This window comes from Diadema setosum, chromosome 21, assembly GCF_964275005.1.
Source record: "Diadema setosum chromosome 21, eeDiaSeto1, whole genome shotgun sequence".
NCBI lineage: Eukaryota > Metazoa > Echinodermata > Echinoidea > Diadematoida > Diadematidae > Diadema > Diadema setosum.
This window is the reverse complement of record NC_092705.1, coordinates 4,589,805-4,614,033: the sequence shown is the minus strand read 5'-3', so window position 1 is coordinate 4,614,033 and position 24,229 is coordinate 4,589,805. Positions and strand designations below refer to the sequence as shown.

The 24,229-nt window shown below is 42.2% G+C and overlaps 1 protein-coding gene across 1 annotated transcript; it reads right to left on the bottom strand.

Annotated features, from left to right (window-relative positions):
- Positions 1–983: 983 nt before the first annotated feature.
- On the bottom strand, positions 984–24,176 carry LOC140244830 (uncharacterized). The gene is made up of 17 exons (XM_072324443.1): positions 24,132–24,176; positions 20,272–20,437; positions 15,966–16,046; positions 15,104–15,366; positions 13,871–14,320; positions 12,352–13,152; positions 11,545–11,638; positions 10,850–11,031; positions 9,584–10,327; positions 8,463–8,504; positions 7,611–7,748; positions 6,390–6,518; positions 5,516–5,745; positions 4,976–5,092; positions 4,092–4,240; positions 3,163–3,306; positions 984–2,710 (listed from the first exon to the last, which is right to left on the bottom strand). The coding sequence occupies exons 1-17, from the start codon at positions 24,174–24,176 to the stop codon at positions 2,367–2,369; spliced, it is 4,119 nt and encodes a 1,372-aa protein (XP_072180544.1). The 3' UTR covers positions 984–2,366.
- Between the last annotated feature and the right edge of the window lie 53 nt (positions 24,177–24,229).

Sequence of the window (24,229 nt, the reverse complement as noted above, 5' to 3'; positions counted from 1 at the left end):
CTTTGGGATAATAAAGAGCAATTACTTTCTTATAATGAGTTTGTTTCTATGCCCTGTCGATTGTACCACCCATGGATGATTGAAATGTTTGAGCATCAACCCATCCACAATTAATATCAACAATTTTCACTGTATTGAAAGTGAATACACCATACAACCAAATGGGACAAAAACAAAACAAAACTTTTTTGCTCTCCCTATATGAACAGGAAATACAGCACAAACAGAAATGATGACACATACAGTGTATAGGACCAAGTTTAGTTATGGACATGGGTTCCAACCAATTGCCCCACAGTAATTCCAATGTTAAAATCAACATGAACAAGACCTCCAAAAAATCTTGTGATTATAAAGTAATTTCAACTTATATGGATGTTGACATGATAATAAAAGAAAAGAATAGTTGGTATTTTTTTCATAGAGCCCACTTACATGATTTGTTGACTCATGCAATGTCGACTTAATGCAAGGTTTCTGTTGCAACGCCCCTAGGATAACAGTGTGTAAACCACTGATGGGGCTACCCTGGGTAAAGAAAACTGAATAAATAAAATAAAATAAATAAATAAATAAGGTTTACTGTAGTCTACTGTACCTTGTGGTTGACACATATCAATACAACTGTATACACATAATTTCATCCCAATTCAATGGCTTGCCACAAGACATGAAACAATGTGGAAAAAAGGGACTCTGGGTTTGTGGTATAACTTTTCATGCGTCCAACTGTTCCTTATTCATAAAAGAGAAAGAGTCTAAATCTAAATAGTCTGAATTCATGAAGGTGGTAAATCTTTGTCCATGGTTTAAACCATGAACAAAGACCGTAGTTTTGTATGGGGTGTCAAGTGTCGCATGGCCTATTTCGTTACGAAATCAGTCATTCCGTTGACAATGTGGTCATTCCATTACGAAATGACTGATTTTCGTAACGAAATAGGCCATGCGACACTCGACATCCCATACAAAACTACGGTCATTGTTCATGGTTTAAACCATGGATAAAGATTTACCACCTTCACAAATTCGGGCCAATGAGTTCAAAAGATTAGGATCTTCACCTGACTTGGCTGTCTAAACCCTACTGTCATCTCGGGTATATGTCTTCTTCACCGGTGTGCCAATCTTAACATTCTCCCCTTTATCTGTATAGAATTTTATGTCTTGGTTATTCCCATGTACATGATTACACAAATGCGTACAAATAATGCGGAGAAAATGGAGAAACATTGCAGCATTTCACTCTTCTTTCCTCTCCAGATATTTTGGTGACTATCCATGCCACACTGGATCATGTGACAAAAACTCTTTAATCCCTGAAAATGACTTGATAAATGATTTGTGGTTGTTATTTGTCTTTTTTTGGGGGGCTTTTTATTTTTAGAGAGGGGTTGGAGATGGCTCTGCTTTGTTTCTCTCGTGCTGCATATACTAAAAGTTTCTCTACATTGAGCAATTTTGTGTGCTCCTGGTAGGCCTAACATCGACACAAACAGTGGTGAAACGACGGGAGTGGCGCAGCATCACTTGCATACTGTTTCTTCACACACACGCAAGACCCCCCGAAGGGATGGTAAGTCGTAGTAAAGGTGACGGCCAATGCTGTACAGAATATTACACGTCGGTCTCAAGTCTTGTTGTCTCGTCCAGTTAACACTGTGGGACGAGGGGACTGAGACAGTACAAAAAACCAATAAACAAAAATCGCTGATACAACAATCACTCCTCGCCATATCGTCATTGGCATGAGTTAATGAGCACGAGGATTGCCAAAAAATTACGCTGAGATGTCTTGTCTTCTGCATTGCAAATGTGCTAACAAAAATATTCCACATAGATGATGTACGGTCCACAATATATAACTACATTGTACGTCAAAGACTGAAAGAAACGCATGTCATAGGCACATAGTAAAACGAATGTATATCATTTGCATGTCCCAAACATATTTCACAAAGTAAAGAGTGGCCAACATATAATTTCTTCTGAACTTACCAGCTCTTACGACAACCTCGAGCAAACGTCCACAAACAAACTTCCACAAGAAACATTGATATTTGCACTTCCATTTCCCTCGCACATTTGGCAATTTATCACACCCACTCTGATAGAAGAATGGCCTCAGGCATTCACAACATACCACCTCGTATCTGATAAGGCTTTATTACTCGTATCAATCGTTGATCGCAGCCTACCACGGCTATGTGCTGGTACAAATCGAACTGAACCTGCAGCCATGTCACACTTTTGGATACATGCAATACCCTGAGATGCAGTGTACTTGCTAAGGAAACGTGCCCCTCTCTCTGCAAATGTTTGGCATCTGGCAGGGTAGAGAACAGCTTCCGAGCCCTGCCCTGCTGCTACAGGGATCCATCCGCCTCCATCACCATTGCTGACTCCTGTCCCTCTGCCTCGCAGCTGCTACCCGCCACCCCAACCTCAATGGAACGGTCCTCCTCCTTGCCCAGATTCTCAACGAAGCGATCCAGGTCTGTGGCTTCCATCACGTCCTGGTGCTGCTCCTCGGCCAGGCTGGGCTCCTCCATTCTGGTCTGCGGGGGTGACAGGGCAGCGGACGAGGAGGTAGTGGAGGAAGAGGATGATGACGATGAGCAAACGGCAGGAGCTTGTTTAGTTCCCGACACATCGCCTGTCTTGCTCAAACCACTGGATGACGGAGGGAGGGTAAAGTCCTGGTGTGATCCTGCATGCAAAGTAGATGTAGACAAATGAAATACAAGAATGCTAGCCGAAATAAATTTATTGTCACCATAGCAATACATCATCTGCATCTTGAATGAAGATGGGTATAAAATCCTATGAAAGTTCTTCTAGAGGCAAGAGTCGACTGAACCTCTCCCCACTTCTCCTCCACAACAAACAAACATACAAAAAATACTATTACAATAGCAAAACGTAACAAGAACATTCTTCCTAAAAATGTCCATTTCATTTGACACTTACCATTCTTTAATAAATTTTCAAATGTATCACACGTTCATTAAAAGGAAACTTGTCCCACCCATTAATGTAAAGCTACATGTATATAGATATATCTATATAGACTTTGAGAATACATCTGCTTCGACATGACAATACCAAAAGAAATTCAGAGGCAGTGAGACAACTCTTGTTGGCTGTTAAGTGTGAACGCACCTTTCCTGGTATAGAAGAGAATATACACGCTGGCCGTGTCCTGTTCAGACGGCTCTTGCTGCGATATCGTCTCATCGTTGCAATACTGCCACTGACCAGTCCAAGGATTCTTCACAAAGGATGTGTAATGTCCAGCATTCACACCTTCAGAAATAAAAATTAATCACAAAAATATGGAAATAGGAAAAACTAATGTGCATCATCATTTTGCCATTTGGTGAAATCATAATATGGGGTATACCACCCTACCAGAGGTTAATTTTCTGCCATACTGTAGACAACATTACACGACTGCTTGATTGGATTATACTGTACATAGGTCAAATGTACCGAGCAGTGATTCTTGACTAATACAGAGTACAGGCAACTCCTATTATAAGAAGTCCTTGCGACCCGTTGTTTTCTTTTGGTATATGTAAATTTCATTACAGCCAAACAGAAAAATTATATGACGATAATTATGTGGATGATCAGTTTGGGACCTGAAATGATTTTGACTTTTGTTGTAATGAGGACTTTGGTATAACCCTGTGTTCATTATAATAGGAGTGCTCTGTAGTTTGAAGTCATTTTCATCACACATTCCAAGAGTTTTTCTTCCGCGCAAATTTAATTCATACCTGTGTTCCCTTTACAATTTCTTTTCAGAGCTGAAAATAACCTTTCAGTCATCCCCCAAAAATGAAAACCATTCATGGATCATACGTTTAATCTAAAGGTACTGAAAGCAACTGTGCGGCTCACATTTTATCATTAGCTGTTCACATTACGTTATCAGGCATTCATTACATCACCATGGGGTTGGGTAATAATGCCGGTACTTTGGTAAGAATGACCTTCAATCAAGAAGAGTATAGTAACTCAGGCTGTATTGAAAGTCCTGTCAACATGGGCCCAAAGGTCTATGGTACTCGGTCTAGAGTTCTTACCTCCAAAATGGCAGACTGCACTCTGAAGATCATAGACCAGCTCCTCATCAATGTCAGAGACGTTCATGTAGTCCCTGACATCGATGTCCTCGATGGGGAAGAGGACTTTGTTGTCGAGTTTGGTACTCATTGCTTGGTGAAACACAAATCTATATGGGGGGGGGGGGGGGGTAAAAGGAAACAATTCCAATCAAAACAGGCTTTCAGTGTTGAATTTTGTGAGTGTGTGTGTATTCCATTCTGTAATTGTTACAAGCGCAAAATATGATGGTAATTTTTAGAAAATGGCTCAAAAACCCTTACATCGATACAGTGCTGATAGAATAAAAGTCTGCATTACTGGGGTGGCTCAATTCAGTGAAAGTTGTCGATTGACTTGGCTGTATTATGATGTTCAAAGAGATGAAAAAAAAAAATCAAGCATAAACAAATTTTTACTAATTTTTCTGCCACTATTAAGATATCTGTAAACATTATCGCCATTCTCATGGACAATACCACAACAATCTATTCTCACTGTTTTGTCAATGGAAAGCATGTTGAATACGGCAAAATCAGCCCGTTCACAGATTTTCACTATTTTGGAGCAATCGGCCTTTTTCTGCGACTACATTTTCTTTCTCACATAACCATTGCAAATATTTGAGATATTAGTAGCTCAAAGGAACATACAGCTCTGACTTTTCAAAATGGAGACAGTTTCAGCACAATGCATTACAGGTACATGCATAAAAAAAATTATTTCATTCATTAACTTGTTGGAAGTGTCATGCTTCTTGAATTTGATAGATATTCACATTTATAAATCATGAACCCCGTACGAAAATACTGCCAGCAGAACTTAATTCCTGCCCATTCAAAACGATCCATTTTGTTGGACAAACCTTTTGAGGTAGACGATGAGGGTGTCTGGAAAACGGCACACTGAGATTGTCTTGCTGGCACGCTGCGGCTTCTTGCATTTTGGACAAAACCAGGGGTTGTGCTCATCTAATGTCTCACTGGAGGTGAGTAAAGAGTATATCAACATAAGAGTATATCAACATACGTACACAAAACACAATCTAGGTACACTTGTCTACGACTGCAAACATTCACACAATGAAGTTGAAGAGATTCCTCAGAGTAATCACCGAGGTAACATGAATGACATAAAGGTTGTTTATCCCTTTTGACAAGGTCACAAAATTTTGCATACGTCGAGAGTTTTAGTGGATTTGGCTTTGTAATCCTAAGTACTGCCCAGACCACCTTCAGTACATTATGAATGCACATGTTAGAAATTGTATATCTACAAATAAACATTTGATGTTTTTTTACTGATGAACAGCCAAACCATGCTCAGAATATAGATCTTGAAATTTAAAAGCAAACAAACTTTACTGTAATTTCTGCGCTATCAAATCTTTTTGCCTCGTGCGTACCTCTGTGAGAAGGCCTGGAAGCAGTCCCTGAGCGTGATCGGGTCGTTGCCCACGAAGTCGCCCACCGACTGGTTATCGCACACCCGGCCTGCCGACTCCACCAGGGCGTGGTGGAGATTGTGGTAGACAACAGTCAGGTGGTCATCTGAGCTCAGCGTGATGTCCACCTCCCGCACCAGCTGGCAGCCCCGGCAGTGCAGCTCAAAGCTGCAGCGACTGCAGCTGAAACCCTAGAGGGCGCAATCACACCAAAACAATCATTGAAGAACTCACAATTCACAAGGCATTCTGAGATATTTTTTTTTTTTCAAATTTTGACAGGGGTACAAAGTACATGTAGTCATAGATGCATGAAATTGTCACTGGTCCACATGCTGGACCATGAAGCAAATAAATATTGCTTTCCAAGTAATCTAAACAACAAGCAGAAGCAGAAACAAAGAAAATAGTGAACAAGACCAAGAACAGAAAGCTAATATGTAAACATACAGGGAGCAACACAAAATTAAATAGAGAATATAAAAGAGTAACACAATTCTAAAAAGTTTTCGAAGCGGACGTCTATGAGAAAGTTCAATCATTCCTCTTCAAACAGATAGATAAAAAAAAGAAATAGACAAGAAGCATAAATCTCGGATTGTCTCCAGTAATATTGACTAATATTTGAAAATACTAAAATATGAAAAGCAACAGAACGTGACATGAGATGGAGATACAAACAAACAAACAAACAAACAGATGTTCAATTTATTTGTTGCTGTTACACAAACACCAACTGTAACTTTGTAGTAATCAAGATAAACATCTTGCATTCTTATACACGGGACATCAATAAGCAAAAGTGCTTCTCCCTGTCTACACTCTAAACCCATACCTGTGAATCTGTGAGCACCAGCGAGAAGGGCGCCCTCACCGGCATGAGGCTCTCCACCTGGCAGAAGAGCTCCTCCCCGCTAACCTCGTTGAGTGTGTACAGCACCCGCGGGTGGCCGAAAAGGTCCGACTGTGGACAGGAAGAAGACAAGTTACAGGTAAACATCTGCCACGGTGACAAGACATTTGCTCCTGCGACAATTGCTCCTGTCTTATTTTCTCCAAAGACTTAGGGTCAGGGTTAGGGTTTCAGGTTTAGTTTGATCCGAGGATTAGGATTAGAGTTAGGGTTATATTTGAGGGTGGCATTTATGTTTGGCTTAGCATGCAAGTATTTCACAAGAGCAACTGTCACAGCAACAAATGTCATGGAACCTTCTGCCATAGCAGGTACAAGAAATAATTTGGAAAGGGTCTGAAAGAGTCATAGTTTAGTGTCTGCCACTGCAGTAGGAAGAGGTGACTTTGGAAAAGGTCAGACTGCATACAGGAGGTAGACGAGTTGAGGGTTACTGTCTACCATCACTGCAAGAAGCACTGTGAGACAGTTCTGATGGTGGACAAGAAGATCGCAAGTGTGGATGACATTTCTCATCAATTGCAAAAGTGGCAAGGAGACCTCATGATGTGGAGCAAAGAAGCATTTTCTCGTGGGTGTGTTTGGCATCTATTACCTCCCTCTGGATGTAAGGTCATTTCTGTGACACCCTAAATCTCCTTGACTCTATTACCTGTAAGTCAAAGGACTTTTCATTTCATTTCATTTCTGATGAAAGAATACAATATGACATTTGCATATAAACAAAGTACAGTACAATGTGACTTTTGCATATTCACATGAGATTTAAATGTACATCATTTGTTGGCAATGAGACAAAACATACTGTTAGATATTAGAAGAAATGCATGGGCAAACTGTAACTGAATCACAACAAAGTCATTTCTTTCCAACACATCATTGCATAACAGCCATCTACAGTGTACCAATATCTGTGATCACGCTTCCTTGCATACACATTTTTTATTCACCAGTTGTTTTTATCACTGTTTTCATTGTGCCAGCCATAACAATCAAATATACAAGAAATTTCCATGTTACTGCTCAGCTGAAATTAACTTGCCAGCTATTCATCATTTAAATTCACATGGAAGATATGGCATCACAGTTCACTGATAAAAATCCCAGCGTTTAATGACATCACCCTTTTTTCCAATTGTTTACCTTTATCACACCGTCTTCCTCCAAATCATTTCTGAAAGTGACGGAGAGAAGTAAGACCCTCTTCATCATGTTGGGCGCCGATGCTCCCGCCGCCATAGCAACGTAGTCGGTCATCGGATCAATCTCTTGCCGACATACCTGATGGGGACATAAGAATAAAAAAAAAGCTGTGTCAATACAAGTTAAGATACACAACATTTCTTCTATTTCACATGAAAAGTCTTCAATCACATGGCACTGCTCACAGTCAGCACTATCAATTAAAAGAGTAATTCCACACCGTGGACAATTTGCCCTTGATGAATAGAGCAAAATCAAACAGAACAGGAGAGGATTCATCAAAATCTGACTTAAAATAGAAAATTTTAGGAATTTAAGTTATTTTCCATGTTGTCACAAATCTATGATAATGGTCATAACCACATACTCAAATTTGCAGAAGTGATGATGTCATTTCAAGTCTCCCAATGAAGTATACACAAATCTTCACTTAATTTCCTTTTTCGACATGAAATTGATGACAATACTTTGTATCCTTCACATCAAATCATCATAGTCTTTATGAAATGACCCAGTAACGATGACTTTCCGGGGCAAAGAGGTTTCAAGTTGCTAAATCATCAACAAAAGCATAGTTTTAATCATATTATTCTGTACAAACCCAAGGGAGAATTGTGAAGTGATCCACGTCATTTTTGGGAAGCCATCGCCAACATATTGGAAATTTCTGTTCTACTTCATCACTGACCTCCAGATTCTTGTGGTTGGCTATGCTACAATTGTTATATCATGCTGGAGTGCTCATACACGCTTTGCCCCTTTCAAGCTTTTTGACATGGCCTTCACACTTACCGGGCAGCTGACAGCTTGGTCGCCATAATGCTTGACCGCCCTCTGTGGTGGTGAAAACAAAGGAGTGGAAGTGATTACAGTAATTAACAAAACATGACTTTGACAATGACTGGCAGATTACATACACACACATTACCAGAGTAAATCATCATATGGAAGTAAACTGAAACGAATGCCTCATGGGCCCACTGGGTGGGGCATGGTGCCCATTTTGATAAATTGAGATCCTGACCCCCTAGGGATGCTACCTGCCAAGTTTGACGAAAATCCATCATGAGGTTTTCAGGAAGAAGATGAAAATGTACAATTCAGGCCCCCATTTGGACCTTACCATTCTCCCCCCCCCCCCCCCCCCCCTGCCCCCAAGAGCGGCACCCCTGGATCTGCTATGAACAAACTTGAAACTACAGTCATTAATGTACTCACTCATAGTATTATCTTAGCTCTTTAACTTCTGATTCTAGAGAAGATTTTTAAAGATTCCTTCATTTTGGGGGGGGGGGGGGTTTGGGCCCCCCTGGGGGCCCCCTGGGTGGGGCATGGTGCCCATTTTAACAAATTGAGATCCTAACCCCCTAAGGATGCTACCTGCCAAGTTTGGTGAAAATGGATCATGGGGTTCTCAAGAAGAAGATGAAAATGTATAATTTAGGCCCTATTAGGACCCCTCCCCACCCCCTTCCCCTGGGTCCCAAGGGGGGGGGGGGCACCCATGATTCTGCCATGAACAAACTTGAAACTACAGTCATCAAACTTGAAACTACAGTCATCAATGTACTAACCTATAGTATTAACTTAGCTCTATCACTTCTGGTTCTAGAGAAGAAGATTTTTACAGATTCCTTAATTTTTGGGGTTTGGTGCCCATTTTAACAAATTGAGTTCCTAACCCCCTAGGGATGCTACCTGCCAAGTTTGATGAAAATTGGTCTTGGGGTTTTCAAGAAGACGATGAAAATGTAAAAAGTTTACGCATGACGGACGACGCACGGCGGACGCCGGACGAAGGACAATCGCAATAGCTCACTTGAGCCTTTGGCTCAGGTGAGCTAAAAAGGGACAAGATTTTTGCCAATTTGCCATGGTAAAGATAAGTGTGCGATCGGACCAAGCAAAATTACCTCCATACAGATTGCACAGAGCACGCCGCCGCACGGAGCGTGTGTGAGAAGCTGGTGTGGGGGAAGCTCCTCCAGACAGATGGCGCAGGACTTCCAGGACGGTATGGCGGCGGCGGGGCTGTTGGCCGGAGCGGACTCCGACGGCGGCTCATTGGTCACCCAAGGTACGGAGTCGGCCTGGCTGCCCGCCCACAGCTCGATCCCGCTGGACGAGCCCTGCATGGCCTGCATGCTGGACGATCTGTTGGTGGAGGGCTCCGCCGTGCTGTCCGCGGGTGTCCCTTCAAGGATTCCATCACGTTCATTGGTGTTGCTGCTCTCCGAAGCGTCGAAGTATGAGATATGCGAGAAGACGTCGCCGGAGTACGGCCTCCCTTCCATGCCATAGCCCTGGTCGAGACCCGACGTGGAGGTGATATCGGATGGCTGGTCAACCCCGATGGCACTGAAGGTATCTCCAGCCGACGTCGTCGTGACCTCGATGTCCCATGAGCTCGTCACAGGATCCAGGCTCGGCGCGGTCGTGTCGCCCATGTGTGTTATCACATCGTCGCTCTGCGAGCTCATGTTGCTGTGGTCGTTCAGGTAGAGGTCAAAGTTTGACTGAGAGCTCCCGCACTGTCCTGATTCCCCCTGTTCGGGGCAGAGACTGCTGTACAGCTGCTCTCTCGCATTTGCATTTACCTCAAAGGCATACAGCAGACGGTAGCAATCATTGACATAGCGTAATTGGATTCCATCCTCCTGCAGGACCAGTGGGGAAAAATAAAGAAAGCTTGAAAGCCACCTACTGCAATCACTCCTAAGACTAACACAATCTTACCCTGACTAAATTAGCCTCGAAATCTAAAACTTGAGGGGGTGACACAATTGCCAGGCCAGGTAAAAATCACAGGAACATCACATAAATGATACCAAAGTTATGACTATGACTATGAATGATGTTAAAGGATTTCGCAACCAGGCATGCAGAATGACACTACATGAGAACATTGTTTAATTTATAGTCTTGAACTGTTTGCAGGCGGTGCATCCGAAGCACGCGCTCATTGGGATGTACATGTGTGCACTGTTACGTCATTAGCTGTCAGACAGCTTTCTTCTTTGTTGTGTACGCCCACCAGTGACCCTAACTTTGGGAACTAAAACTTCCAGAAGTTTGGCCACAAGTGCATACGGACAAGCAAACTTCGCGATCTTTTGCCAACGTGACCGCTGCTATAGAGAATTATTCTGTTCCCTGTTACCATGGATATGCCAACGCACCAAAAACTTGGAGACGTGGTGATCGAGGACCTCGGCCACGATGATGTCCTTGTCGTCCTCCTTGGACAGGCCCGAGACGATAGCTTTCAGGGCGAGACGGAGCTCCCTGACCGAGTCGAACCTGTTGAGGGTCACCAGGTGTCTGGTCGGGAGTAGGCCCTGGCTGGAGATAACTGTAACAACTGCAGGTGGTGGGGGTGGGGCGTTCAGGATGAAGGGTGGAAAATAAAGACTGATAAGACCTTTTTTACATTTTAACATTTGAAATGACAAGTACAACTTTTCAAATTTTGAATATTTCACCTGCACAATTCTACCAGATCTAAAGGTGTCATACCATATACCCCGACAGAATTTTGATATTAAGAAATATGCTAAAAGAGTATGAGAGAAATATCAAATTAGGGGCATGAAACAAACTTCAAACTGTTAACTGGCCACCTGTCTTCAGTGGCCACCTGCTCTAGGTGGCCACTAAAAGTAATCCCCAGAAGAAAAATCTTGTGTTTAAACATTTCACCTTTTGTACAGTAACCACATGATTTGTTTCCCATCGGGAATATTTCACTCTATGTAGTTGCCAACAGATTCAAAGTTTGGCTTCTCTTTTTGTTGATGTTGTCTTTAGTTATGGTCAATCAGATTGCTGTGCTTGACCGATCGCTACACGTAAGTGTGACTGTTTTCGTACTCACTGAGTTGTTGGTCCATGGCACGTGGGAGAGGCACAGAGAGGTACATGAACGGCTCAAACATGATGGAAACGTGACCACACACTGCACACACAACCTGTAGAGGGAAAAACAAAACACCTTCAAATGTCTGAACTGAGAAATAAAAGAGGAAGACTTCATCTAAAGAAGGAGTGGCCTCTAGTGCTCAGAATCATTTATGCTCTGTGATGTCTCAAGCACTCACATCAGACTCTTCTAGACACTGCACTATAGGGATGTTTGCAGGCATACATAAGGAAAAGATTTGCAAAGGAAAGAGCCAAAGTTCAAACCTCTGACACTGTGGTGTGATTTTTAGGCATTCCATACTTCATCTGATCCATGACTGTTGGTCAGATGAAGTATGGAATGCCTAGAGCGCTAACCTGAAAATGCTCTGCAAAACATTTATTGAACCGAATGATACACGGTGAACTATCACTACCAACCAGCTACATTTATTAGGTGACAAAATCAACACAAACACTTACTTTTCAATCAAATCAGGTAATATAATTCCAGAATTAGACCGGCTGCCGATGGGGCTAAAATGAAATGATGTAAATTTATGTGGACAATATAATAAACAAAATATTGCCTTGTCTATTGTAATACTGTATAGCATTTGACAGTCCCTTGCGAGGTATATTTTCCCCTTGAGACAATATTTCATTCAGTACTACACGCTTCTGGAAATATAATCTCTTTGGGAAAATAATTCCAGCAGGGATGTCACATGTGTATTGCACCTCTAATGAGGCAATACCTGTGGGTATATAGCATACTCACAGTGCTCTTGAATTGGCCCTGGAATGTATCGACAACAACCGAGCGGTTGTTCCTCAGATGTCTATCCCACTCCTCCTCCCCTTCTCGGTCCTCCCTACGCCGACATTTCTCCTCAAACGTGGAGTCCACTTTCATCCTGTCCTCAAGGTCTTCCTTGACCAAATACTGCTGGTTGTTGGGCAGGAAGCCGCCCCGTCCGAGTTTGCCGTCCAGGCTCGCCTTGTCAAGAGTGTCCACTCGGGGGCTGGCCAAGATCTTTTCATTGTCAAACATAAATTGTTTCCTGCTGTGCGTCTCTGGCTCCAAAGTTTCTGGCTCGTATTTGTGAAACATCACCTGTGGCTTTATGCTGGTGGTGCTGTCGGCTGGCCCTTCAAGCTCCGCAAGCTTGTTGGTCATCTTCTCCGCAAAGATGTTCACGGACTTGGGATCATCTAACGTGCACGACGTGACGTAGTCGTGGAACTTCATGGGCGACAGTCCGTTGGTCTCCTTGCACGTGGATTCGTAGAGTTTGGCAATCTGGTCTGGATTGAGGTCCATCTTCATGCGCTTGATTGGATCCGGTTCGTCGCTGCTCACTTCTCCGCTCTCCTTGGCCGACTTTTCCTGGTTGTTCGCCTCGGTTCGTAGATTGGCCTTGCTCTTTTTGGCTGCCAGGACGTTGCTCTTCTTGGGCTTCCCCACAGACCGGCCGGCGGAGTCACTCGGTAGGTCCATCACGTTTCGAATGGAAGACAGGATTGGTGCTTTCTCTTTCTTTGGAAACTTGTCACTGCTGTCACTAACAGACGGGGATATCTGCAGAGCAAAAGAGAACGGTTCCGTGTAAGTAACTTCCAAGTTAAACGTTCAAGCGATCCATTCATCATTCAGTCCATTTGTACAATATGCATCTGTGATAACTTATGCTATGTTATGCAAAATGTAACAAACCCGACAGTACACAAGGCAGATCTGAAAAAGAGCTGTAAATAGTCCATAATGTGGTGGGCAATGTGTTCAGAAATACATACCAGACTACATGACTAGGAAAGCATGATTGCTGACCAGATGCTACTGGTAAGAGATCTATCACTCATCACTATTCATTCAATATCATGACAAGGGAGAATTGAAAGGTTTCCTTGAACACATCTGTGACTTGAGGGATCAGTACCAGTGTGAATTGCAGCCGTTTATCTTAGGATCCCATTGCCAAAACATACCCCTCAAAAATACAACTGCATTGACAAGATAATGTTAATGTTAACCTGATTCATCGATCATACTGCAAGGAAAGTCAGCCACACTCAACGTTGGCACTGTTCCCACATTATGATGACTATCAGACATTTATACACCCTAATTCTTCACAGGATTTTAAAATTTATTTTTTTATTTCTTTTTAACAACTAAGTTAAAGATATCTTCCCAAGGGGTAAGCAAGTTTACCTCCCCTCCTCCCCTTGGAAAAAGAGGGGGATTCTCAGACATGTTTGTTAGGTAAACAAACATGGAGCAAGTTTGTACACAATACCTCTTCCCCTTGCAGCATGTTAGTGTTGAGAATCTTGACATCTTTCATGTAGAACTCTTCGATGCTGGGAAGCTTAGCCGCCTCCCCTCCGTCCTCCCCGCTTCTCCTCCTCTCCTCGCCTGTCCCCTCTGCCTCCCTTGAGACATCGCCCTCCCCATGGCCCGCAGTCTGGCTGCTGACTGAGCTCTCTGCCTCCTCCTCCTCGTCCACCTGCATCTTGTCACGCCGGTTGTTCTGGTGGCTCGAGGGAGCCTCCTCCTTGCCCGAGTCGATGTCCAAGGCCTCCAGCTCGCTGAGCTTGGACGTGGATGCTTCGGAGGCGTAGTGGGAGTCGCTAGACTCCTCTGAGTAGTCGGTGGCCGGAGAGTGACCCTTGGCTGGTCGCTTGGCCTGATTCAACTCCTCGTGGAGGGTGTCCAGCAGCAATGCCAGGAATTCTTGACCATCATGCTGTAGCCATAGTTAATGACATGGGAGAGATCATTCATGTTTGGTCATATAAGTCATTGTCTCTTTTGTTGTTTTATTTCATTTTGTTTGTACTGACTATTACGCAATTACAACTCTTGTTCTTTGGTCTTTTTAGATACATGAAATAAAATCGAAGTCAGGTGAGATGTGATGGAGATGCATTTTGAGAGCCAAGACAGATACAGCAGGGCTGCACACTAACCCACTTTTTCTACTAGTCCGACATGTCTGTCAGACCAGTAGGTACCCAGTTTTTTTATTTTTTACTGTGCCAATCCCTGAAAGAGTTACTGGTGCGACAGTGATTTTTACTGGTCAGGGACCGTCTGAACAGTGCCAGTATGCAGTGTTGGATAGAGGATGCTATTTCTCAGCACTAGCTTCTCTGGCATATGACAGTTTATCAGTTTATCTTAGGGAGATTTTAAAGTTCTCAAGGATCAACCCACTCCAGACGGTTTCATAGGGCCCCTTCCTTCCAAATTCACCTGCCTGAAAACTTAAATTGCGAAGTAAGACAAATGAAAAAGACGCATCTTGTATCAAAGTGTGGATGACTGAAAGATGGCTACCACTGCACAAGCTCAGAGAAGCTTTCAACTGGTAAGAGCCAAAACGTATGACATAACTTTGGGTTGAGAAAGTGAGAATGGACATTTGGAGATGGACATGGAGACTTTCTGTTGTTATTGTTGTTCTTTTTGTTTAAATGTTTTTGCTCTTTTTTTTTGAGGTTTTCTGGTCAACTGCCCTCAACCTTACCTGTCTGAAATCCTTAAACTGGGGATGTATGAAGCCCATGGTGTCCTTGAAGGAGCCCGGATGGAGCACGCTGAAGTCTCCGCTCCATGTCTTCTGGAGGAGCTCGGCGAAGTGATAGGCCATGCCCTCCTCCGGCAGCGCCTCGTGGTCCAGGAGGTGCAGGGCCAGACGAGGGTGGTGGATCAGGCACTGCAGCCCTGAGTTCATGAAACAGGTGTTGCCCATGTTCCGCAGTCCGCACATGCCCCGCACGGCATTCGGGTCTGGGAGGCAGAAAGGGGGTTTATGACACGGCAGTGACATGACTTAACTCCCATTTCAGAGGATTCTTTCCACAGATCGAAAAACCACTTGGTTCTTGTCTCACATGTAGCTTATAGATTGTTTTGTATGGTCCAGGTCTTAGTAGAGTTGATAGATGTACTTTTCTCTTTCATCATCAAAGTTGATCTAAATCTTAGATTTCCATTATGAGGTTTGAGCATTACCAGACCATTTTGTGGAGCAAAAGTTTAGAGTGATCCAGGATTGTTTTCATTTATCTCTGTAGACACTTGATCACTATATCCCCTGAAACAAACAGATGTTTTGATATCAAATAAATCAATTTATTTATTTATTCATTTATTTATGTTATTTGTTTATTTCTTTATTTCCATAATTATTCATTACCTACTTATCTATTTATTCATCAATCTATTTACTTATTTAACTATTCATTATTCATTCATTTAGCTAGTTTAGTTTGTTAGTTAGTTATATTTTGAAGTACAAGCACCTTCTTGTTATTGGTTCTGAATACTTATATATTCCACGCTGATGACAACTCCCTTTACCCAAAAATTATGCTGTATGTACGTACCTTTTGTATCAGACCCTTTTGCAGCAGTTGAATCGTCATCATTAGCCATGAATGCTGCTGGCAAGCTGCTGGAAGCTTGAACTGCGAAGTGGGGAATGAAAGTTAAATCATTATGTCCTCCATTGAGACAACCTAATCATATAAAATATTAACCCATATCCTTTCTCATCTGGCATGCACCTATACATAATCTAAATCAATTATTCATTTATCTGCTAGTAACATATTTCATTCTTATTTTACCATTCTTCATACATCTCTTTCATTTACTCAATCATTGTTCATTCATGCATGCATTATCTTGATCCCCTGCTCTTTCAAAGGGCAACTTTGTTCAAAAATTATCATACGACACATGAATTTACCTTCCTTGCATGATTCCACTGTATTCATTCAAAATAGAAAAGGAAGGATTTTCATTACAGAGGTGGTATCAGGTGTTACAGCAACAAGATCCATTTATCATATATTGTCTGTTGTTATATTAGTGAAAAAAAAAAAAAACTTTCACATCGATAATCTGTATTTTTTTTTATATTACACTTGCAATCACAGGCATAATTCAATCCAACTCTTTTATCCCTAACATTACAAACATCATCATGTCTCAAATACAGAAAAGCTTAATGCCATTATGGTGGCTGTGTGCACAAAGTTTTGCAAGTTTCCTTCAAATATGTCCTAGCAGTTATCGTGTAAGAGGATAGCATTTCTAAACTTGACAATAAACTCTGACCGGGGTTTTCTCTCTCTAGTCACGTAGCATACAGATATGCAGGTGTGGTTCTAATGAGAGAACGCCATTGTCTGCGGTCAGCGGCAGCTCTGGTAGCCTCTGTAATGCTTGCTCCAGTCACCTGTTTGATGTCATCAAGCCAGCTTGCTGCAGGTCTTCCTCTTTTACGTTTTCCCTCAACCATTCCCTGGATGATTGTTTTCTGAAGGCAGTGATGTCTGGTAGCATGGCCAAAATATGTCAATTTTCTGGCCACAATATCAGCCCGTAGTTTCTTTTCCACTCCAAGCTCTTCTAGCACCCATGTATTTGTTCTTCTTTCTTTCCATGGTATCCTCAGTATCCTACGATAGCACCACATCTCAAACGAATCCAGTCTCTTCTTGTCTGCTGTCTTCATTGTCCAGGATTCTGAGCCATATGATGCCACGGCAAAGGCTGTAGATCTTAGTAGCCGGACCTTGAGGGAGGAAGGGAGTTTACTTTTCCAAAGTTTTGTCATACTTTGTACCACATTCCGGGCCATTGCTAGTCTTCGTTTAATCTCCTGTGAGCAGTCCCCTTTGGTGTTTATGACGGAACCCAGGAACTCGAAGCTTTCCACCTCTTCGATGACATCACCATCTAGAGAAAAGACACCATCTGCAAAACTCCGTTCTCCATCTACAACCATGATCTTAGTCTTTCTGGTATTCAGCATTAGCCCCCTCTCTTCACTTGCTATTTTTACTGCTCTGAGTAGATCCATCAATTCTCTTCTGTTGTTGCAAACCAGGGTGGTGTCATCTGCATACCTGAGATTTGTTACCCGTTGGCCACCTATTGTCACTCCACCAAGGAAATCTCCCAGGGCATCTCTCATAATCCGTTCAGCATAGATGTTGAAAAGCTGGGGCGATAGTATGCATCCCTGTCTGACACCTCTACCAATCTTGAACCATTCTGTGTCACCTCTGCTTGTTCGTACTGTAGACTCTTGATCTTCATACAGCTTGCTGATGAGCTTCACTATATGGCTAGGAAAACCCATTTCTCTCATAGTGTTCCATAATTTTGTATGACAGACACAATCAAAGGCTTTGCTGTAATCTATAAAGCACAGGTAGAGTGGTACAAAGTGTCCTCGGCAATTCTCAATGATGTTTCTGATGTTGATGATATGGTCTCTCGTGCCTCTTCCTGTTCTAAAACCAGCCTGCTCTTCAGCTATCTCATTTTCCATCTGCCGTTTCATTCTGTTGTTTATGATCTTGAGTAGTATTTTGCTGGCATGGCTTATCAAGCTAATGGTGCGATGGTTTGAGCACTCCTTTGCATTTCCTTTTTTAGGTATCGGGATAAAGACCGCTCTTCCCCAGTCCTCGGGCCATTCTACATTCCTCCAGATTTTGTCACAGAGTTTCCACATGATGTTTATGCCTTCCTCACCAGAGGCTTTCCATAACTCGCCTGGGATATCATCCCAGCCTGGTGATTTCCCGTTCCTAATTTCTCTCATTGCTTGGCGCACTTCCTCCAATAACGGGGGTGGTTCTAACTCTTGTTCCCCTAGGTTGCTGTTGGCAGAGTCCACCTGGGTCTTCTGCTCGTAGAGCTCCTTGCAGTACTCGGCCCATCTGTTCTTTATGTCTGTGCTCTCTGTTAAGGTGGTACCATTTCTATCATTGATGACATCTGACCTTGCTGATGGTTTTTTAGTAACCTCTTTGACCAAAGCATACACCCTCTTAGAATCACTTCCTGCTCTCTCCATCTCCTCACATTTTCTCTCAACGAAAGCACGTTGATCAGCTCTAACTGCTTTTGACACTTCTTTGTGTTGTCTTCGCCACTCAGCCATATCCCCTCTCTTCCTAGCATCCTGTCTCTTGTCAGCAAGTTCTAATGTTGTTCTAGATAACCATGGTTGCTTCTTCTTCTTCTTCTTTGGGATGATCTCCTTAGCTGTGCTTAACACTGCTTCTTTCATTCCTTCCCATAGTTCATTGGGAGACAGCTCTTCATCATCAATCTGAAGAAGTGCCTGAAATCTATTGCTCACACTAACAGTGTACTGTTCTGGTATGTTGTCTACATCAAACCTTAATGATGATGTGTCTTTCTTTTTTACTTTGAGCTTTAGTTTCAGCTGTGCAACTAGAAGCTGGTGGTCACTCCCACAGTCTGCACCTGGTCTTGTCCGAACACTGAGCAGTGAAGAGTGCCATCTTCTTTTAACGAGGATATAGTCAATCTGGTTTCTTACATTGTCCCCGGGACTCTTCCATGTCCATAGTCTTCGGGGGTGCTGCTGGAAGAAAGTGTTTCCAATAATCAGGTCATTAGTTTGGCAGAAATCTTCCAATCTATCTCCACGTTCATTTCTTTCTCCCAATCCATATTTTCCGACGATCTTAGACTTGGTCTCTGATTTGCCAATTTTTTGCATTCCAGTCTCCCATTATCACAAGAACATCTTTGCTCGGAATCTTGTCAAGAGTATCTTGGAGCTGACCATAAAAGTCTTCCATGGTTTCATCAGATGCAGTAGATGTTGGTGCATAGACCTGGATGACTGAGATGTTAAATGGGTGACCTTTCAGTCTGAGAGTAATGATTCTATTGCTTATTGGGTTGAAACCCAAGAAAGACTTAGCCGAGTTTTTGTCCAGGACGAAGCCTACTCCGTGTTCCCTCTTTCCACCGTCTTTGCCTGAAAACACAACTGTGTAGCCATCTTCGGTAGTGTAGCGACCTTGGTTGAGCCACCAAGTCTCTGAAATACCAAGCACACTGATACTTTGTTCTCCCATTCGGGTTGTGATGATCTCCATCTTGCCAGCATTCATTCCTTGGACATTCCATGTCCCTATGATTCTAGGTTTTCTCAGGTTTGTGCTGCTCCTTTCATGCACAGGATTATCGGCAGTATATTCCGCGTCCTTACAGCTGTGCCTAGTCGGTGCAACACGCTCCTCTTCCCCAGTAGCCATTGACGCATCATCTGGCCTGCGGGTCCCACCATCAGATGCCGGTTTTCCACAATGTTTACGAACTCTCATATGAACTGTCGTGGCCAAGAAAATGCAGTGGGTGGCCGGGTCCTTCTGCATTGCTGGATGGCCATCGTTGACTCTCCAGAGTCGATGCCCTTAAGATAGATCTTGTTTTTAGTTCCACCAGGGTGTCCAGCCACCCTCCTCACCATTCTCCAGTTGGAGACTGGTGGGGTTGCCGGTTTAGTCGCCGACACTCCGACCCTGAAACAGGTTGTACTGGGCTACAGGGTACCAGTAGCAGATCATCCTGACCAGTAGCAGATCATCCTGACCTGACTCGAAGCCTATGATCATCCTGACCTGACTTATTGCAAATATTAAGTGTGCCAATTTTGTGCCAAGTTTTTATGCTATAATCTTGAAATGCATATATATTGGTATGAAATTGAATCTATGTAAACCCCAAGCTACTAACAAAGACATTAGAATATGATGAGGGTAGTGCAGCTCATTTACTGTGTACTGCAACTCAAGTGACATGATTTCACAATTGAATATAGATCAGTGAAGACAACGATATTGTGTGACTTACACCCTTCTAGACTGTTGCCAGCCTCCAACCCCTGGGGAAGAAATGGCCCGTTGAGTGGGGGCGGGGTGTAGGGGACCAATTCCATGCTGGGGTGCTGGTTAGTGCCGAGGTCCTCTGTCCAACCAAGTTCTGTTTGGCTTACTGTAGTTGTTGTGCAAGAATCAACCTGGATTTATATGAAATATACAAGAGAGGGCTCTATCATGTCCATGCATCATCTCCTGCTTGTAAAACATACATGCAGAAGTCAATGTACACATATACATGGATTAAACAAGGCTGACAACTAACCCATTTTTTCTACTGTTCATCTGACCTGTCCCTGTCGGATTATTAGATACTGTAAAAGTGGAAATTTTCGCGGTGTTGAAAGTTTTGCGCATTTCGCGCAACCAGAAAATAGCGCGAAAATAAAAGCAAGCAAATTTTTTTGCTTGCCATATGTTCCAGTAGTTGATGTCTTGATTCCGCGGAATGAAAAACACGCGAAACTCTTCTTACAGGGCCGACTGTGAAAAATTAGTCGCGCGAAAATATCCACTTTTACAGTACCCAGTTTATTTCCATTTTTTACTGGTCCAAACCTAAAATTTACTGGTCCTATTCTTTTTTCTTTTTCTTTTTTGACTGGCCCTGTTATGTTATTTTACATTATTTTTTACAGGTCACGTCGGTACAGTAAATCTGGTTATTCCTGAAAAGTTACTGCCCAACAGTGATTTTTACCGGTTTTGGACAGTTGGCCTGGCACCAGTGTTAAGCACTGGATTAAAAACAATATGACTGGAAAATATCCATTTCAATTCAATTTCAACTTTACTTCAAACTTAACTTTTATCTATTTTTTTTTTTCATTTAGGGCAAGCTTTTCTTTCTCATTGTTCCAAAACACTTGCTTGACTTTGATTTTCACTTGCCACGGGCAATCCGGCAAAGCGTATATGTAGCACTAGGACTCGGCTCACTTTCTACAGCTTTCTTAATTCTTTCAACATTTTTTATAAACATTATGCAATGAGTCTCGGTTTTCAAAAACAGCATGTAGGATATTGATCTGTTAGTCTGCCTTTCACCATAGCTATTTGCATTTTATGGTGGGGTTTTTTTTTTTTGGGGGGGGGGGGTTCATATAAATCTTCTTGGAAATGCTGCACACTGAAGCATCATCTTCTTAAAGGATAAAAATATTTCTACTTGTACAAAAACAGCATCAAAGTGTCCAAGGTTCGACCTCCCATGCCAAAATTTCACCGCGCCCAAAGGCATAGTTTTAACATGTAGCCAGACTATTTTACTAAATAAAAATCTAGACTGCGTGGAATTAAAGACATGAGAAATTTATTTTATCCAAATGAGTGTGAAAAACTTACTCATGCAAAAATTTCCACGTAAAGTACATTGCTGAGGGCAAAATTGAGAAAAATTGGCCCCACCGCACTGCGCGTGCATATCTGTGCATTAGCATGCAAGGTTAGGTAATAGGTTTAAGGTTAGGGTTAGGTTAGTGATGCATTTACGATTAAATCAGTTGCAGAACATTAGGAAGTCCTTCCCAGACTAAAAAAGAGAAAGAAAAGAAAAAACAAAGGAAAAAGAGAAAGAAGGAAGGACAAAACCTGCTACACTGCAGAAATTGGTCCTGCCACTGTATCAATCATGCATAAATTCTGATTGGTAGGGCCACGTTCACAAGTTTTATACTGTGTAAGAAAGCTCCACCACTGTGTTTCAGTACCGTTGAACGCCACACAATAGGGCTGAATTCATGAGTGTAACAAGAAAGCCGTCATAGTAGTATTTGTACAGACAGGCAGTGGTGGGGTCTATTTCACAAGTATGCCTTGCTGAGACTGTACACACATTGTACATCGACTCATATCATTGTGCATCAGGCACTAGTGTACTTTTGCACCTCTTCGTCAATTGATCTCCAAACATCCACAAACTCACTTAAGATATCCAACAACCATGAATATTTACATCTGAGTGAGACCCAAGTCCAGTAGAAATGGAACTTTTGTCGTTTTGACAATTTTACACTTGCCGGAATATGTCGATCACAGCTAGTTCGCTCTGTGATAACTGCACAGCATGGTACACAAAACATGTTCATGGCAAAGCAGCAAGCGCAGCGATTGATCTGAATGTAGTGATCTCATAGCCATCACAAGTTCTTCTATGGTATCTTTAAAAAGATAAACCTTCTTTTTCCGCCTTTTCCTCAGCTTGTACTGAGTCTTGCAATAGTGACTGATTGAGGTTTGGGGTTACTGTTCATGTGTTGTGTGTGTGTGTGTGTGTGTGTGTGTGTGTGTGTGTTGTGTGTGTGTGTGTGCATGTGTGAATGAAAGAAGATTGTGAAAAATGTGGTTAAAGACAAGGGTGAAAGAATATACTGTAAAGAGAAAGGATAGGAAAAGGGGGCAAAGGAAATGAATGAAAAGATACAATGGTCTACTAAAAAGGTAGACTTGGAAAAATGAAGAAAAAGGTTTACAAAATAGAAAGTACACTTAAAACAAAAACAAAACATAATGGAAGGAAAGAGAGAAGAGAAACTTGCATTATAAAGGAAAGCAAGGGAGAGATGGATATGTTTGAAAAGAAAAGCAGAAAGCAAAGAAAAATCAAAGATTGAAAACAAAAAGGCACTAGGTTGGAATTCATGAGATATGAATCAAAACTGGAAGGGAGCAAAGATGAATGGAAAGGAAAGAAAGACTTAAATACAGGTTAAAAAGGAAATAAAGAAAACACGTCATCAAAACAAAAGATAAGAAAAAGATATTGGTGAGGAAAGAAAGGAAAGCTGTACATGGAGAGAAAGATAACCTTTGAAGGAAACAAAGAATAATTAGGCAGAAAGTAAGATTGAATATGAAATTGACAAAGTTACACATGAGGAAACCCACAAAGAAATCATTAACACAAATTACAACAGGAAGGAAATGGAGAGATCATAGGAATACCTGAAAATGAAAGAAAAAGAAAGATCTAACGTTAAGGGGCTGCACGCACACGCGCTGAACCACTTTGTATAGATCTCCGTAGAAGCAACAACCGCTACCACAAGTCTTGGCTGAGGAAAAGGGAAAATCAAATTTTAGCTTTTCAAAGACACCATAGAAAAAGCCACTGTGATCATTAGATCGAATGATCGACCGACCTCATGCGCCCCTCACAGTCACACTGCATGCGCTGAACGTATTTTGTACTGTGCCGACTGCTTCAGAGCAGCATTCCACCAAGCGATTGAGATTTTCTGACACTTGTAAAAGTGTTATAGAAAACTCAACATCTAACGTTAGAATACTGGACACTCAATGAATGTCTCAGTTGCTATTATTTTTGGTCACTGATGACTGAATATGCGAGTTTGTAATTTCAAAATCATTTCACAAATGGGTCAACTGGTCAAAGAGGTGCGAAAGTACACTAGCAACTATTTCTGCTGGCTGCCTCTCTGCATAGCAGAGGATAATCATGACAGACCGCGCTACCGAGCTCCCGGCCAAACAGCCGAGTTGGTACTCGGCTCAGCTCAGTTTTGTATTGTAGATCACAATTGTGCCATTGCATTGCCCATGGCATAGGAAAAAGCACGAACGAGCGAGCGGCGGAGTCTTTCGTCTCTACCATTGAGGCATTGCCATTGTACCATGATGTCTAACATGGTTCACCATACCGTGTTAAAATCAATCGATAGTTTCACCGAGATTTGCGGGAGAATCAACATCAAATTACAGAGTAATCATGTCCACCCTATTACGAGATATACAGTTGCTCCGAATTATCAAAGCTGCATATGTTGAAAGATTTAACCTTTGTTTACAAATAAAAGTTCAGCGTTTGGCACTCACCATTTCCGCCATGATAACACCATGAATCTCAACCTCGTCCCACATATTAAGGAATAGAAAATATTGCTGTACAAAATATTTATTATGTAAAGATTTTT